The sequence below is a fragment of the Leopardus geoffroyi genome, chromosome D2 (assembly GCF_018350155.1).
Source record: "Leopardus geoffroyi isolate Oge1 chromosome D2, O.geoffroyi_Oge1_pat1.0, whole genome shotgun sequence".
In the NCBI taxonomy this organism is placed as follows: Eukaryota; Metazoa; Chordata; class Mammalia; order Carnivora; family Felidae; genus Leopardus; species Leopardus geoffroyi.
Window position 1 is genome coordinate 37822518 of NC_059334.1, and position 17593 is coordinate 37840110.

The 17593-nt window shown below is 44.3% G+C and overlaps 1 protein-coding gene across 43 annotated transcripts in view; it reads right to left on the reverse strand.

The window, feature by feature from the left end:
- Positions 1 to 17593, reverse strand: part of KCNMA1 (potassium calcium-activated channel subfamily M alpha 1) — a 729677-nt gene that overhangs the window by 358523 nt on the left and 353561 nt on the right. For all 43 annotated transcript variants that reach the window (XM_045437744.1, XM_045437752.1, XM_045437747.1 and 40 more), the window contains one exon: positions 3289 to 3350. In XM_045437744.1, the coding sequence (XP_045293700.1) occupies positions 3289 to 3350 (62 nt within the window). The remainder of the gene's footprint in view (positions 1 to 3288; positions 3351 to 17593) is intronic.

Below are 17593 nucleotides of genomic sequence, written 5' to 3' on the forward strand. Positions count from 1 at the left end.
CAATCTGTCTTAGCTAGACATCAATCACTTGAGGCTGCACAAGTGATTCTTCTGCGGCGATCACTCTAGGAAAACTAAGACCCAAAGAAGGGCTCCTCAAACCCTTGAATGAAAAAGAGCTGCTTGGGGACCGATCTTGGCCTAACAATGGGAAAGGAAAGATGCATAGGAGAGGCTGTGTTTGGAAATGACTTACCCACTGCCTTGATACTAAACTCAGCTTTGAAAGGTTAAAAAGATCAGACAACCATCCTTCACGACATTTATCTGAACTGCCTTCCCCACCTGTTGCCCATTCGCACAGCCTGGACGGGCCTGCCTGACACTGAGCCAGCAGGGCAGACCCCGGAGCTTACCTCATATATTGATCTGCATTCCTCCCACTCTGCAAGGGGCTGGGTGCAGAGAGCCTCACATCTTGAGCTTGTGCTGCTGGAGTATCCCCCACCATTGTGAGGGAGGCCAGCTCTGATCAAAATTCACTGAGACAAGCCACTTCACGACAGTGTCTGCCCAATTAGGCTCATGCAAGGGAAAGCCTACAGATTGATTTATTCAAAGGGCATAAATATTAACTAAAATTCATTGGAAGAATACTAGGTGTTTTTTTCCCAGTACTGGGTGATGATGTAGTATAACTTCCAAGAGAAGTCTAAAGCTCTCATTCCAAGATGCCCAAATGGCCAGCCAAACCACCAGTGTGTACAATCGATGAGAATCTTGAATGAATAGATGGATTTGGGGAATTTGCATCCTGCTTTCTTACACATTTTCCATTTGCATCTTACGTGTGGACAGAACTTCATTTTCTCTTGTTGACTGTGCTTGATTACAATGTCTAACAGGTTCTTTGTTTATTCCTGGGAATCTGTGGACTTGCCATAAAGGTTACTCTACAGACTCAACCTTACTTCTTCCCCTTGCTTGATATGCACGTGCTCTGCTGGTCTTTCCCCAGGAAGATGGAAGCCTCCTTGGTATTGGCTGTGCCGATCAGGTCACCCACGGTACAGAACCTTGGGAGATGGCTTTAGAACCAAAGGTAGTAATGCAAATGAGAAATGGAAGGGCCTGCATAAACAAACCAAGTCTCGCTTTGCCCAACCATGTGTGGGTTTGAGGGACAAAGAAGGACTGAGCTAGGACAGTCTCCAGGGAGAGTGGAGGCAAGCTTGGTTCTAAGATTTTTGGCATTTTTACTGAAAAAAAGTGGAGAACAAGGTCGACTGTCCATCTTTGGAATAGACTCTTTGCAAGTCCATAAAAGAAACCAGAACCAGAGAGGGCTCCCAACGCTGGATTTCCCAAGGCTTAGCAAAATCATAGCTGAATCTAGGGTGCTGAGATGGTGCAGGGTATCCAGGGAAGAGGCTCTTTTGTCTTAGAGAATTTCATTCCTCTCCATCCTCTCACATGGAGCCAAGAACACCAGGATGAAAGATTGCCTCTTAATAAACACTGTAAAAAAGGACACAATTCAAATCCATCTAACAAGAGTATTTTATTTCTGAGAAATACAGAGGAGCAGAAAGGGTGGGGAAGGGAAAGAAGGTGCCGAGGCATCTCTCCTAACTGATCAGCACACTCACCTTCATGTAAGGGTTTGCTCTGTCTGGGGCACACAAATGCATGCCCAAACCCATTTCCTGAGCCTGCCATGGAAGCTGACAGGCTATGCATCCCCTGACATGTGAGAACACTCCTCACTCCTGAAAGGGAATGGAGAAATAATACCAGGGCTTTAGGAGATCTTTGGTTCAATTCAAATATGGTCCAGAATTATGAAGAATAGATACTTAAAAGAGGCTTACCTTCAATGACATACCAGCTGGAATTTTCCAGACTTAAAAAGCTCTTCTCTTTCTTGGCCAGGAAGAGCTGATGGAGGGAGTGTGTGGAATCTTGTCTCCTGGAGGACTTTTAAAGGACCCTCCTCCACCTGAGACAGGTGAAGGCAGTCCAGCCTCATATGTGACAATGGGCAGAGGACCTCTGATACTCTCAGACTTGGCTGACGCCCAGAGACAAGTGATTAAAGGGGACGTTTTCTTTATTTTCCCTGACATGGCATCTTGGCCTCAGTACCCAATTGCACATCAGCACCCAATTGCACAAAATCCTTTGGTTGGTGACCAGATGCCTCTGAGAAATTCAGAATTCAGGCATGCATGACATTGCTACCATCCTGAGCCACAGGAAAAGAGCACTAGGCTCAGAATTCAGGCACCCCAGGGTCGGCTCCAACAAGGACACAAAGCAGGTTTCCTGGAATCAAACTCTAGCAGACGGCCATACCAGGGATGGAGTTCAAAGAGTTGAAAACACTCTCACAGTAGACTATGTAGGAAAAGAGCTCAAGTCCACTGTGCAGTTTTCAAGTACATGTCACCACAAAAAGGTGTGTCAGACCAGCTCAGCTCCAGTTTCCCAGATGCTGTCAGCCTCAAACTTGCAATAGAATAGTTGGAATAAATGAGCCCCTTCCTCCCCTGCCCCCCGCCAGGGTGACACCTGCAGGAACCAGAGCAGAGCTGGCCGCCACCTAGCAGCTCTGCTCAGTGACCTCTCCTGCCTCCTATGAAGCCTTTACAACGTCGCAACATCCCACCTCAGGGTCACCCTAGAGCACCAGTTCGCTCAACTGGCACCTTAGGGGTCTGCACAAATGTCCACTCTAGGAAATCCTAGATGGACATGGGTCTCCACCTCTGGGAGTCATCACGAACTCCTCCGTCCCATCTGTGACCTTCACAAGTGAAGAAGCACCAGCGAGCAATGCTTCTGCTGAATATCCTGCTTGGTAGCTGCAAAGGATAGAGCCGTGCTGCCTAATCTAATCTCCAATAAGGTTAAAGCATCAGAAACCCTAATGAGAAGAGGACCTTACCACCATGGCAAGAATGGTTCAGACCCTCACTGGCTGGATACCTGTGGCCCTCCCAGTGGTTGGACATTCACACCAAAGCCCTCTTAACCTCTTGACATCTTCAGTGCAAATACTTCGACGGGAAACAGCTATTTCAAAATAAATAATACCCAGCAAACAAAAATAACACCCTCACATACCTCTCCCCCCCTCTCAGGCCAGCAGAATCAAAGTAACCTTCCTTGTGAGAACTTGTTTTCCCATTCAGAAAACCAGCACAGAGTAGCCCTGCCGTCCTCTGAAAGCCTTCCACACTCAAAACACTCTTGCAAATTTTGGTGTTAAAGTCAATAAACTGATCAATGTAGAGGTTCATGATTGTTTTTAGGAAAGAGGGCAAGACAATGTATTTGAATACTCACTTTGACGAATCTATGAAGTATATTACAAGTGCACCAATGCTGAGAGCAAAGACTAAGACAACCTGCAAAAGAAGAGGAAAATGCCATCACTTAAGAGCCGACACTGGGAAGCTTCGGGTTTTTTTTTGACACAGGTGCGGCAGCAGCTGGGAAGCAGGGTTCCAACTGCTTTCTGAGGCCCGCTTGGGAATCTCAGCCCCTCGAGCTGCTGCCCACCCCCCCCCTCCACTCCCCAGGATACCCTGATGCTGACTCCGCACCTTGCAGCGGGCAGCAACCTCACTGCTGGCCAACAGGGGTCAGGGTAGACTCTTACATCTATGGCTTTGGGTCTCATCTAGCCCTATTAGCACAGGGTCCCGCTTCTCTGCAATGAAGTCAGCACACTCCAGTGGGAAGAGTGAATAAAAAATCCGGGTGATACAATTGGTCATCTTATGTGTAATCTGGGCCCGGAGGAACTCAGATATGGGAATATCCATTTTTCACAGCTCTGCCAAGATATAACTTACATACCATAAAATCCGCCCATCGTAAGTGTACAATTCAATCGATGACTTCAAGTAAATTGACCAAGTGGTACAGCCATCACTATGATCTTCTAGTACCAGAACATTTTCATCATCCCGGTAAGAGCCCTCACGCCCATGAACAGTTAATCCCCGTTCCTACCCCCAGCCCTACACAACCCCTGATTTACTTCCTGTCCCCACACCAGAAACATCAATTTGAAAAACATAAATTTTCTGCTTGTACAAATGTGTGTACATACATCTGTGCGTGTGTGTGTGTATGCGTGTGTGTGTGGGTTTGTGTGTGGTTACAACACTTCTCAGTATTCTGGAAATAGTTCAAGTGCAGGAAGCCAAATTAGGTAATACATTAGGCCAGCTACACAAGAATCCTTGTTCATCTTTACACTCTTCACTCAAAATTAATCACCACTAATTTGAAAGACAGTTTGGCATCTCCTTCAAAGGATACCTGTCACACTGAAGTCCATCCAATGCACATGTAGCAGCGGAGGCCGATACCAACACTTGTGTCCCCACTCCACATCCTAGTTTATTTAGTCTTTGACAGAGGAGACTGGGAGGGCAACTTAATGGTCTCAAAAATAAAGACGTGGAGAGCCAATAATTAAGAATGAAAACAAAAGTAAACACCATGACCACACACAGTGCCAGGGCTCAACAAATACCTTTAGACGTGCTAATATTCTTTTTTTTTTTTTTAACATTTATTTATTTTTGAGACAGAGAGAGACAGAGCATGAACGGGGGAGGGTCAGAGAGAGAGGGAGACACAGAATCTGAAACAGGCTCCAGGCTCTGAGCTGTCAGCACAGAGCCCGATGCGGGGCTCGAACTCACAGACCGTGAGATCATGACCTGAGCCGAAGTCGGACGCTTAACCGACTGAGCCACCCAGGTGCCCCTAGACATGCTAATATTCTAAAGGGTCTATAGACAGAGAGAAGCATCAGCCTCCTCATAGTATCTACATATTGACATCACTGTGGCATTGGCTGGTGAATAGAGATGAATCTCAGTTTATCTAATGGCTAGGCATGGTCGAGCTGTGTGTGTGTGTGTGTGTGTGTGTGTGTGTGTGTGTGTGTGAGAGAGAGAGAGAGAGAGAGAGAGAGAGAGAGAGAGAGAATCATGCTGTACTGTGTGTGTGCACCAAAGTGGCCAATAGGAAGTGAAATCTGCATACGGTATTCATTCAAAACATTGCAGAACCCCACAGAGCTCCTGGGACAGAGAGCGGACCACACAGTAAACACTGACAGTTACAAACTGCCGGACACTGTGGAAGGAAGACACAGCCTCATAGCACCTGACAGATTATCTTTACAAAAGGAAGTGGTAAAACAGTACACCACTGGGGCTTATTTTATTCTTCCATTTTGTCTCAAAAACTAAACCACGCTGCAGCTGAATGCAAGGAAACCCTGCATGCAGTCTGCTAGCAAGTACCTTGCACCGGGTGCTAATCCCCCTGACAGGCTCACCCCAGGCTCTCCCCTCACACACACTCACTCATTCATTCGTTGCAAAGTTATGCACAAAAACAAACAAACAAAAGCATAAACAGGCCTCAGCTTTTCCCTCCATTATCTGAATGAGGCAGCAAAACAAATAGCTTAAGATTAATTTTGATCTGTGTTGCTATTTCTGAGACATAAGCAGTTAGATCCCCGCCCCGACCTCATTCTCAAAATGCTGCAAAGAGAAGGGGTGTGGCCAGGACACAGGAAAAGGACCTCTTCTTCATTCATAAACAGCTGACCCAAGAGTAATCTCTGTCAGCTGGTGTGTGTGTGTGTGTGTGTGTGTGTGTGTGTGTGTGTGAATGCTGAGCTTTGGTCAGAGCTGGCTATCCAGGCCAGTGAGGGGAGGGCAGGGACAGAGGGGAGAGGAGAGGAAAAAGGATGGAAGTCCTTGAAAATGGCATCTACATCATTATGAAATGAGCTCAAAATCTAAGCTCTCCAGCAATGGCGAGGGTTTCCCAGCATTGGGGGGCCAGACGAAGTAGCTGACACTAATTTGTCCCAGCTGCCTTCGCTCGGCCTCTGTGACAGGGAATAATGTGCAGCTTATTTAAGCAAATCGGCCAGTGACAGGAGGAGAGGACTCCTGCTATCTTCTCACGATGCAAACTCAAATAGCGGCATCTCTCTGAGAGGGTAAGGGAGGGAAGAAATCCAGGAGGAAAATGACCTCCAAAGCTCCCAAGAACTGAAGCTGTTGGGTGCACCTATTCTCGGGTCCACATGTTCCGCCGGAAGGCTTTCTCATGAGGAGGTTCAGGGTGTCCAAACTCTTCCACCCACCTGCCTCCAGGAATAAAATGATCAATGGCGGGGGGCGGGGGGTACCTGCTTCTCAGTATTAAGGCAGCTGTGCATGTGATTTTGAAACTTGCCACATGGCTCTTTATCATGTCAGGCTTGATTACATTGTCACCCTGGATCCAGCTGCTGCAGAAAAGGAATCAACCCTTTGAATTAGGCCATGAAAATAGGGATCCAACAAGGACTTGTCTTCTAGAGGGCCTTGGCCAAGGACTAGTTCTCTCTTGTTCTCTCCATCTCTTACCTCTCCCTCTCTGACAAATCCCCCATTGTCTGAGAACTCTGCTTAAATATGAAAAAATTCAATCCAACTACACAAAATGATTAGATTTTTTTTTGCCTAAATGCTATGATGGTTATGTTATAGAGTACCCCCAAATAATTATCTTAAGTATTTATGTCACATCTCCTAAGGCCCTAGGAAAAATGAAAGAAGTCCACTTACAGTCATGAAATACACTCTTCTGTAGAGTAATCCTTACATAGATGAATGCTATGCTATTATGCAATCAGTGCTCAACTGTATGGCATAGGTATAGTCGATATGCAATAAGGTATTGACTGGGTGGAGATATAAATGGGAGAAGAAGCTAGGGACAGGCAGAACAACAGGGGCTCTTGTCTCAATACACTTTTTGTCCTCAAAGTGCTCCTTCTTCCTACACGTAACGGCTACTCTAATACCCCTTCAGTAAGGGGGAAGGCCACTGGGAGTCCTTCCATGTGCTTCGATGGTCCCAGGAATAAGGGACATTGAAGCCTAAGGGACATGGTAAGAAGAGGCCAAGAAAAGCATAATTCCTAAGACAGAAAAACACTAGCCCTCCAGCAGCTGGGTCACAGAAGACACATTATAACAAGCAAGCACTTTACAAAGCACTGTCGCAAACAAGATCTTGTAAGCACAGTGTGACACGTGGGACGTATGAGCATTCCCTCTCAGGGCACATTGTGTGCTGACCTTTCCCAGAGACTTTCCAGCTTTCCTAGGCCGGGTTCACCAAATCACCTTGGCTACCGGGGATGGTGCTAACTGCCGTATTTTTAGGTTTACTGAAAATACCCACATGTTGTGTGCTGATACAAAGTACGTTGTGATATTTACAGAGTGCCAGATACCTAAAAACAAAAGCGATTTGACAAATGTAATTGAAACAATGGTGCCCTTGCATCATTGCTTTTCAAAACTTCAAGGTCAAACATGACATGTGTTTGCACAGAAGAATGCCAGGAACACGGACACACAGAGACACAGAGGCAGAAAATTTAAAAGAAATAAGTCTGTCCTTAACACCTGGCTGGCACCAGGAACGTGATGATAAATGGAGAACAAAGAGGGGGTATTCACAGGTATTTTCACGATGGACATTGCAGCAGGCCCCGAAGATCTTCCAAATGTCTCGAAAGTTCAAAAAACGGGAAACAGGATAGCAACGCACAGAATAGCTCCCCTCAGGTCACTGGAGCTCGTCAAGGAAAGGACAGTCCCAGTGAGGTGGACACAGAGTGAACGAATCAGGAAGGGGGGCTCTTAGGCACGTTGCCTGTTCTGGAAACTGGTCCCAAGTCATTGAGTTGGACCCAAGTGCTTCCAGTCGACACAAGTCTTGCGAGGGCCTCCAGACACTGGAGCAGAGGCTCATAAAGGTGGCTACCACCACAATCCTAACACTTGAGCAGCTTTTCTAAACAAAACAAAACAAAACAAAAAAACCAGATGCCCCCGTCCTGCCCTGGAACCAGAGAACGGTGAGCTCGGGGGAGGGGGAAGCCGGGCACCTCTATTTTTCACAAGCTCCTCCAGTGAATCTGATGTATGGCCAAGAATGGGAGTCACTGAATTAAAGCCATTAGGGGAAACCACTTAGCTCAAGTCAGGGATTAATTTACAAATGTCGCCTTAACAATTAGCCCATTAGAACATATGTATGAGGCCTGCAGGCTTTGAGGATCGTGTTAGAAGTACTCCGAAAAGTACAGAGAGGGGGATGAATCAATTCTCTCCTGGGCAGGTTTTATACATTCTGCTCAGCTCACAGCCGAACAAATGACCCTAATTAATGATTCTGCATGTTTGACTGGGGCTGTCGCCAGCTACTGGCAGCAGCCGCCCCTCTGAAAATGGACCATTTTCTACACAGAACCCCTAGGGCACATCACTTTTTTTTTTTTATTGAGGTATCATTTATATACAATAAAATTCACTATATAAAAACAATAGACCCAAGAATTCCCAAGGCAAAACAACATGGGGACGTTTTGTTGATGAGTGATCACATCATTCCAGCACCCAAATTAAAATGTTTGGTCTGGTGAATTTAACAACTCTGACAAACATTTACTGGACTCCTATGTGCAAAGCCCAGAGGGAAAGAGAGGGAAATAGGAAACTTAAAGAGCAAAGTCAGGCCTGGTCTTTGCTCTCAACAAGCAAGGAATCCAGAAGTTTAAATTACTCAGGAGTCCCCCGTGGCTTTGGTAAATGCCACACATATAAACCAACACTTCTGGGATGTCCAAGGAAGGAGAGGACGCAGTAGGAACAGAACCACCATCACAAATGCCCAAAGTGGGAGGGGAAGAGGAGAATGGAAAACCAAAGGAGAAGAAAAGAAATGCCCAACACCCCGGCTCCACCTGTCTGTTGCCGTGAAGGACAGGTGCCAGGTGCACTGGCAGACAGACTCGTGGCACAGAGGGCGCAGACCTCCCATCAGGAGGCCTGCCTGGATTTGAATCCTGACTCTGCTGCAGAGAGCGGTATACTCTTTTTTTTTTTTTTTTAACATTTATTCATTTTTGAGACAGAGAGGGAGAGAGCATGAACAGGGGAGGGTCAGAGGAAGAGGGAGACACAGAATCGGAAGCAGGCTCCAGGCTCTGAGCCATCAGCCCAGAGCCCGACACAGGGCTCGAACTCACAGACCGCGAGATCGTGACCTGAGCCGAAGTTGGAGGCTCAACCGACTGAGCCACCCAGGCGCCGTTTTTTTTTCGGTTTTTTTAAATTTTTTTTTTTTTAGAGAGCAGTATGCTCTTGAGCGTATCACAGAACATCTTCAGGACTCAGCTTCCCAATCTGTGAAATGGGGAATTGGAACAGGTGATTATCAGATCAGGACCTTGCCAGGTCATGGCACACAGCAAAAGAACTAAAAACGTTTGGCTTGAAAAGGCAGCGCTCTTTGAAGTCAGTGGGATGCCATTCGTGCATAACTGTAATTCAGCCTGATGGCCATTATGCGTGTCACTAATCCGTGTCAGAGGGCATGTTTCTTTCAGATAATCACAAGTGGGAATACCATGGACACTTGGATTCATAGTTTTGTGTTTCCAGTAGCACAATCAATCGCTCGTGCAGCCTGCCATCCCACAAAACTACAACAAAACCTGGAGGGGCCGCGGACGAGCTCTCTCCTGGCTCTGTGTTTCTTTCTGCTATTGCTACACGGAATCGAGGGGTGGTCTCACCCAGTCTCCTCTCCTCCTGCCCCTATGATTCTTCGAAAAGCCTATGTTTCTGTAGGTTTTGCCCAGAGAAACTCACACTCTGAGTATCAGTGTTTTCTTAAGGGAAAAAAAAGAAGGATTTTTTTTTTTTTCTTCGCAATCTGGTCAGTAATGTTTGCCTCACCCGTAAACCGCTCTCAAGAGAAGATGTAATCTTGAGAGATGTAATCTCTCAAGATATTTTTGTTATCCTAAATAACAAAAGATTTGTAAAATATAAAACCAATATTTTGACAGTGTCGTTTAAACATCCAAAGGTCCCCTAAGTTTCCAAAATAACATTCTGGCACAATACTTTTGACTTATGAAGTGCTTACCAAAAAATGCGGTAAATTGATTCACTGAAAGCCAAGACTCCAAGCAACAGTTTAAGTACAGATGTATTCAAGATGAAAGAAAGGAAGAAGAAAGAAGTGCTTTCAGTAGTCAGTATTTAGAATTATAAAATACATATAGGACTTCCAGATAAAAGAAAACTGTGTTTTATTCTAATGTTAGGAAGCCTAGTGAAAATGTCGATGCCTTTGGGGGCATTTTTAAATCTGGTCCTTCCAAAAATACAATATTTAAAACCACTCACCATAGAATGGACTGGATTTTTAGGACACAAGATAAAAATTAGAGAGGGCCCTCCCCCCTTATATTGCTTCAAATGACTTCCATGGCTTTTAGTATGAAGAAAAAGAAAATCTCTAACACAGCTTAAAAGACTCTGAAAACTCTGGCCTCTTTCCTCTGCTATAAATTCCAATTAACAGAAATTTTAGTTCTTCTTATTCACCATGTGTGCCTCCCTACTCCCAACTACCACAGGGCCTTTGCACAAGCATTTTCTTCTTCCTGGAAGTCTTACCTCAGGTCATATACTTTTCATCCTCCAGATCTCAGTTCTGCTGCCACTTTCTTGTCACTTAATGCAAGAAGGTCCCCCATAAGCACAGTGGGTACTTTGTAGCACTTAGCACAGCAACCATTTTACATTTTTTGTGTACAATCATTTGATCAATTTCTCTCTCCTCTGCTGGACTGCAAGTTCTATGAAGACAGGGTACGTGTCCATTTTTATTCATCATTAAACTCCCAGAAGCTGGCAAAGTGTCTCAATCAATATTTGTCAAATAAATGTGTATTTGGAGAAAAGACTGGAGAATAAGTTTGGGGAACAGGTCTACTGAAAGCAAAAGAAAGCTGGGAAGACATGGACCTTCACTGAGTGAGACTGTGGAGTTTCAAACCCCAGAAGAAGGTGAGGTATAGTTTCCTGTGAAGGCAGGATTCAAGGGACACGTGGCTGGAGTGGAGCGGGGCTAGACAGCATCGTGGTTGAAGAAATTAAGGATCTAGGATGCACGGGGGCTAGCGAGGAGAATCATGTGCACAGGCCCAGCAAGGATGGCTGGGGCTGCGGCAGGGAGAAGGGACGGGGATGGAACCACGCTGAATGGCAGAGGAGCCTGTGGGTAGGAGCCTGCATGAGGGAGAGCAGACAGGGTGAGGGTTCAGTTGTACAGCAGGAGCCTCAAGAGAAAAGGTTTTGCACAAAGATGGAAGAGGCTATGGAGGATCCGTGTGTCCAGGGGGTCCCTGGACTATGAAGAAATAAGCCATCCACATGAGAGAAGAGAGGGAAACCATGTCTTTGTGAATAACAGGTTCAGTTAAGGTGGTGGATGTCAGGAGAGCTACATGAAGAAGTTGAGAATTTAAATTAGGGTCAGGACCAGGAATGTGTGGGGACACAATGAAGTACATGTCATTAGGAGGTGAGACACACACTAATGTAAAGATAAGTGTATAAGTAGGACATGATTATCTGTATGATGTGTATGTATACATAATACATGCTGTAAGGAACACGGAGATAAACCTATACTCCACTAATTAATCACAAATACTGGGTCTCTATTAATATTTATTAACCAACTACATTCCTAGTAATGTGTCTCTGTCCATTTCCAAGCTAGCTAATTTCAAAATGACCGTAGATAAAAAGAAACCTTGGAAAATAATAGGGCTCCTTAATGTAAGCTACTAAGGACAATCTTAGTGTAAATCATATGCCTGCTTTGTATATAGACAAACTAAGTACAATAATGAGCTTTTTGCAGAAGGCAGAGAAGAATTTGACTAGTATGGAATAGATAAAAAGGGTCTGGGTCCTTCTTTCTTCCCCCCGCCAAAGAAGAATCGGGGGCATTAATTATAAGTCAGTTGCCCAATCTCTTGCCTCGTGAGGGCTCATGTTGATATAACTCCAGGGCACAGGTTGTGTGAATTTTTGCAGCTCAGTGTTTCCCAAATGCCATGAAGCTGTCAACTATCTTACATCTTGGGTTCTGTTGACCATGTTCATTTCACTTTGCACAACACAAAATACAGAAGAGCTCAAATGTGCTCCTCTGAAGGTCTCAACTTATTATAACTGAAACAAAAAACCGAAATGATGGAAAGCCATTGTAACACTGAGTCAGAAAACTTTCCCTAAAGCCTGTGACCTTCCTGAGAATCGAATTTCAATGACACTGAAATCTTGTATCTTTGCATCACAAAACTTAAAAGGTTGATTTTCACATTTTTTACCAACAGCATTAAACTGGCGCACTGGCAAGCAAGATAAAATGTTCCATTCGAGGTCGAAAGTTTGAGAGACCTTTCCTGTCTAATTACTGAAAAATCCAGGGGAAAAAGTTCCAATTGCTGGTGAAGCTCCCAACTTTGCAGCTAATGAGCTTTGGGGGAAATTGTCCTGGCTTAAGTGCATGTGGGGCTGGCCAACTGGATTTTTAATTTAATTAGTTTCATACGATGAGAAAACTTCTGAAGCATTGTCAGGTCACCAGTTGCCACTTACCATCACCAAGGACTACATTTATGGCCACCTTTGCCCTACTTCTCAAATCCTTCCATTCTTATATTAAAGGCAAAAAATGGAAGCAAAAGCAGGGACTGAAACATACTTGTACACCCAAGTTCATAACAGCTTTGGAGGCAACCCAAGTGCCCATTGATAGATGACAGACAAACAAAATGTGATCTATATGTACAATGGAAAACCAGCCTTGAAAAGGAAAAAAAATCCTGACACATGCTACAGCATGGGTGAACCTTAAAGATATTATGCTAAGTGAAATATTCCAGACACAAAAGGACTATTATTGCATGATTTCACTTGCATGCCGCCCCTTGAGTCATCAAGTTCAAGGAGACACAAAGTACAATGGTGGTTGCCAGGCCCGGGGGAGGGAACAGGGAGTTATTGTTTAATATGTATAGAGTTTCTGTTTAGACTGATCAAAAATTTCTGGAAATGGAGAGTGGTGATGGTTGTGCACCATTGTGAATGTACTTACGCTACTGAATTATACACTTACAGATGGCTAAAATTGCAAACTTTACACACAATAAATTTAATCACAATAAAAATAGAAGGAAAATTCTGAGAATCTGTGAGCAGAATCCAGCAGTATATTTAAATGTCAAAATTCAAACATAATCACCTTTCCAGAGGGATACTAATCTCTCTCCTTTCAATGGCAGAGGGTACCTCTGAGGAACTTGTATTATGTGCAGGTGACTCTTACCTCTCTGGGATGTTTGCTCTTATCCCTTAGTAAGCTGGAATTTCTCCCTTAGTTCCAGAATCTATTGCCATTTAGCCACAGAGAACTTACATGGGTTCCTACCTACCTTCTCTTCCCACTTCCAGACTCATCTAGTACTGATACAAAAAGGGGGCTAAGAATTTCTCAGGGATCAGAGTTTCTTACTAGAGCCAGAATCAACTTTGTCTTTTGGTAACTGTAGCTAAAGTCCCAGATATGACTGGGAGTTTTAAAAGAATTTGCTCTTTATCACAAAAGGGAAGGTCCTTAGTAGGACCTTAAAGTCATCCCAGAACAACCTAAAATTTCCATCTTTTACAATTATGATATTGCCACCAAAGTGCTGTTTTAAAAAGGATTGTCAATGCACCCTAGAAAGCAAGGCCACCAAAAGCCCTCCACATCAAGAAAGTTGGCCAAAGATGATAAATAACCATTCAATTGACAATAAAACATTGACACCAACATTGATCAGGCTTCAGAATCAGTCACCCACCCCACACTGGGCTTGACCATGAAGTTTCATGTTCATGTACTTGGTTCCAAAAGCACTCCATTTCCTCTTTTGGGACCATAACAAAGGGGTTGGCTTTGGCAAATGCCATCTAGATGAGAATGAAACCAGCAAGGCCCCTTTTACTAAAGTTTATAGTGGGTTGAGACCCAAGTCTCCAAAGAGAAGGTTCTAGCCTGTCCACCTCTGATATATCTCCCTCCTTCCCTCACCTCAGATTGAAAAAAAAAAAGAAATATATATTTATATATATAACATACTGTTATACTATATATAGTATATATACTGTATTATACTATAAATATATATATAATATATAATATATAAATTTAATGTACTATTGTATTCTTACAAAGAAGTTACCTATCCTGAAAGAAGTAGGAATCTTCACAAGATAGCATTCCTCACACTCACAAATTCCCACCCCAACAGCATGGAAGATCAGAAGGCAAAGGTCACTGGTACAAATGTCACCATATGTAATTATGGTTGTCCTGCATGGGGGTGGATACCCCACCAAACACTGCATCGCTGTTAGTTTAGAAAGGTTGGACCACAGCCCCAGCTATCGCCCTACTTCCTGCAACATCTCATGCATCTCCCTGTTACCCAGTGATGATCAGATGCTAATCCTGCACACAGCATAACTGCGGCTCTGGCTTACAGGACACCAACAATCAGAAAACCGCAAGTTCCCCTCCCATGGGGCACATGTTAGGGATGGAGGGATGGGAGCATGATCAGGTAATATAGCTTTCCTGCCTCTCTCAGCCTCACACTTAGTTTAGATACAAAAGAGGAGAAAGAGGACTGTCTATGTAATGCCATTTACTGTCTTTTCAAGGCCAGTTAAAAAGGGGAAGAGCGGGTGACTAGATGGCTCAAATCTGTTAAGCATCCAACTCTTGGTTTCAGCTTGGGTCATGGTCTCGTTTGTGGGTTCAAGCTCTACATTGGGCTCTGCACTAATGGTGCAGATTCTGCTAGGGATTCTCTCTCTCCGACCACCACCCCCCCCCCCCTCCGCCCTCTCTTGCGCATACACTTTCTCTCTCAAAATAAATAAATACAAACTTAAAAAAAAAAAAAAAAGAGGATGAGCATGTGTATGGTGTTCAGGTCTCCTTCATACTTCAGTCTCTCTATGGACAGACCAGGCACACAGTCTGTCCTCAGCAAGGCAGGAGCCAGAAAACATGGGAAGAACTTTTTATTTCCTATTTTTAAGAGCTTTGACACAGTTATGAAGGTTGACACAGTTATGAAGGAGAAATCAGAATCGAGGTGGATGTCCTTGAGTCTTCATACGGGTTTTCCAACTTTTCAATTTATACCTGGGGGAGTACCAACACCTTCTCAGGGTTTTGGGAGCTCTTGCCACAATCCGGCCACGCATTTCAGCACTGCCTCAGCCTGATCACCAAATTCCCCTCCCTGTCCGCTCCATTATAAGATCTTCCTGCACAAGAACTCATTCCTCTGAATGTCCCGCACCATTCTACGGCTATCCATTCATTCATCATTGCACGTGGTTGCCAAGTGCCCACTACAGACTCAGGGTTGAGCTGGCATGGGGTACAGAGTAGGAGACAATGGTCAAATTTGCTTTATCAAATGTAAACTCTAGCTTTGACTTTTGTGCAAAGTAGGATGACAGTGCCGAGATGAGGCTCCCAGCATCAAAAGTCTTTCGAGACATTTTTGCAGCAGCTGAACAGTGGTTGTCAAATAGGAGTATGGATCAGATTATCTGCCGGGCATGTTAAAACACACGTTGCTGAGTCCCATCCCAGAGATTCCAGTTCAATAAGTCTGGGGGAGCCTGAGAATTTGCATCTGTAACATCTTCCAGCCGAGGCTGATGTGGCTGGTTCAGGGACCCTATTTTAAGAATCATTGCTTTAAACCATCAGAAAAAAATTTGAAAGTCACTCTTCTGAAGACATTCTATCTTCTTTGAAGATGGGTGTAAAAACATTTTAAATTGTTTTGGGGATGTGCTATATGGACAAAATTCCTTTAAAATATCTATAAATTTTGAAGCCTTCCAAAAGGGAGAAAACTGGCCAGAACTCTATCTTGAAATATTATTCAAAATAATTTTCATACTCTAGTTAAATGCACCCGATAATGCCAGCAACACGTTTGCTGTTTTTAACTAAGTTGATGAATCCTCTCCATAGAAAGGAATCCCAAGAATTTAGATATACCACTACTGCTAATAAAACTAATAAAGCCTCCACTTCCAATATGCAAGCTTAGATTTCTGAAGACGTGCTTCAACTAGGACTTGTAACCATGTGGCTGAGAAGACTTGTTTCTAGACAAAGTAATCCAAAAGTCCCACAAGTGGAACACAGGAGCTTATCAATAAACTATTTCCTTTACTGTTGTAACGAAGCAGCGTTAAAGACTAGTTGCCCACAAAGCTTCTGAAATCAATGGAACCAAAGATAAGGCTTCTGACCATTTCCCCCAGATGTGTCTAAGACAGAGGAAAGGCAAACCAACTCCCTTGGTTCAAGCTCCAGCTCCCTGCAAGAAACGTCTGGCACTAATTTGGCTTCCCTGTGTGCTCTGGGCTGACTGACCTTCCTAAGAATGCAGGTCCGCTTGACACGTTCTCTTGACATGTTCTCTCCGGAAGCAGCCACAATTGTCATTTTACATTGCCATTACACATTTTGTTTCAAATGCTATTTCAACTACACAGGGTGACTGGATTTTTTTAAAGCCTTCTTTCTTTTTCCTTCCTCCCTCCCTCCCTCCCTCCCTCCCTCCCTCCTTCGCTTCCTTCCTTCCATTTATTCTATTGAAAAATCAAACCATTGAGAAGCAGGCAAGGTAACAACTCTCAGCATTCCCTAACTCCATCTGATGCTTCACTGAAGGCAACTCCTAAAAGACTCTGAGCAGACTTTATCAAATCATGTCTCACATTCCTGACTGTAGTCGTCAGTTTTCTCTCAGCCTCTTGTCCATGATCTCCTTGAGGGCAGAAAGTATGTCTTTGTCTCCACCTTTCATACATACATTCATTCATTCATTCTACAAACACTTATTTGGGTAACTACTGCATACCAAGCTTTGTGCTAGGCCTGAATATACAGCAGAGAACCAAAGAGGACCCTTGCCCCCATGAACCTTACAACCTAGAGGAAAGAAAGACACTCCACCAATGGTCACACTACAGAGTAAAAACTGTACATGGCAAAGAGGACTCTGAAAAGAAGGAATGGAGAGCTTTGTCAACTGTGGGGTCCAAGGAGGCTTCCCCAGGGAAGAAGGATAAGAAGGAGTTAACTAGAAGAAGACAAGCATTTTACACACAGAAAACAGCACATCCAAAGCTTCTTAACCATTGTCCCACTAACATTTCCTGAGTGGATGGAGGGACCAAGGTGCTGTTATGCACTCACTGTGACAGGGCAGAGTGAGGGCAGGGTTAAACACTGACTGAGTTGAACTGAATGAGGACCCGCTATTCTCAAGCAGGAAGAGGTATCTCTTTTCTGAAGATAGAGAAACTGAGTCACAGGGAATTTAAATGTCTTCTCCAAGAGGCAGAGCTGGGTCTCAAATCCAGGCTTGACTCTCTACCTTTATTCTTTTAATCCATGATACCAAAGCAAGTTTCTGAATTTCAGGTTATGAGGCTGTCAGCAACTGCCAAACCTTCCCCTGGTGGAACTTTGTGGGGTTCCATCAGCTTTCTTGGAGTTCCTTGGTGAAGAAGTATCAAGGCTGGAAGGTTTTCTTGGATAGCTTTGATGGCAGAACCCCCGCCACCCCCCCCCCCCGCCGCCAACCGGGACA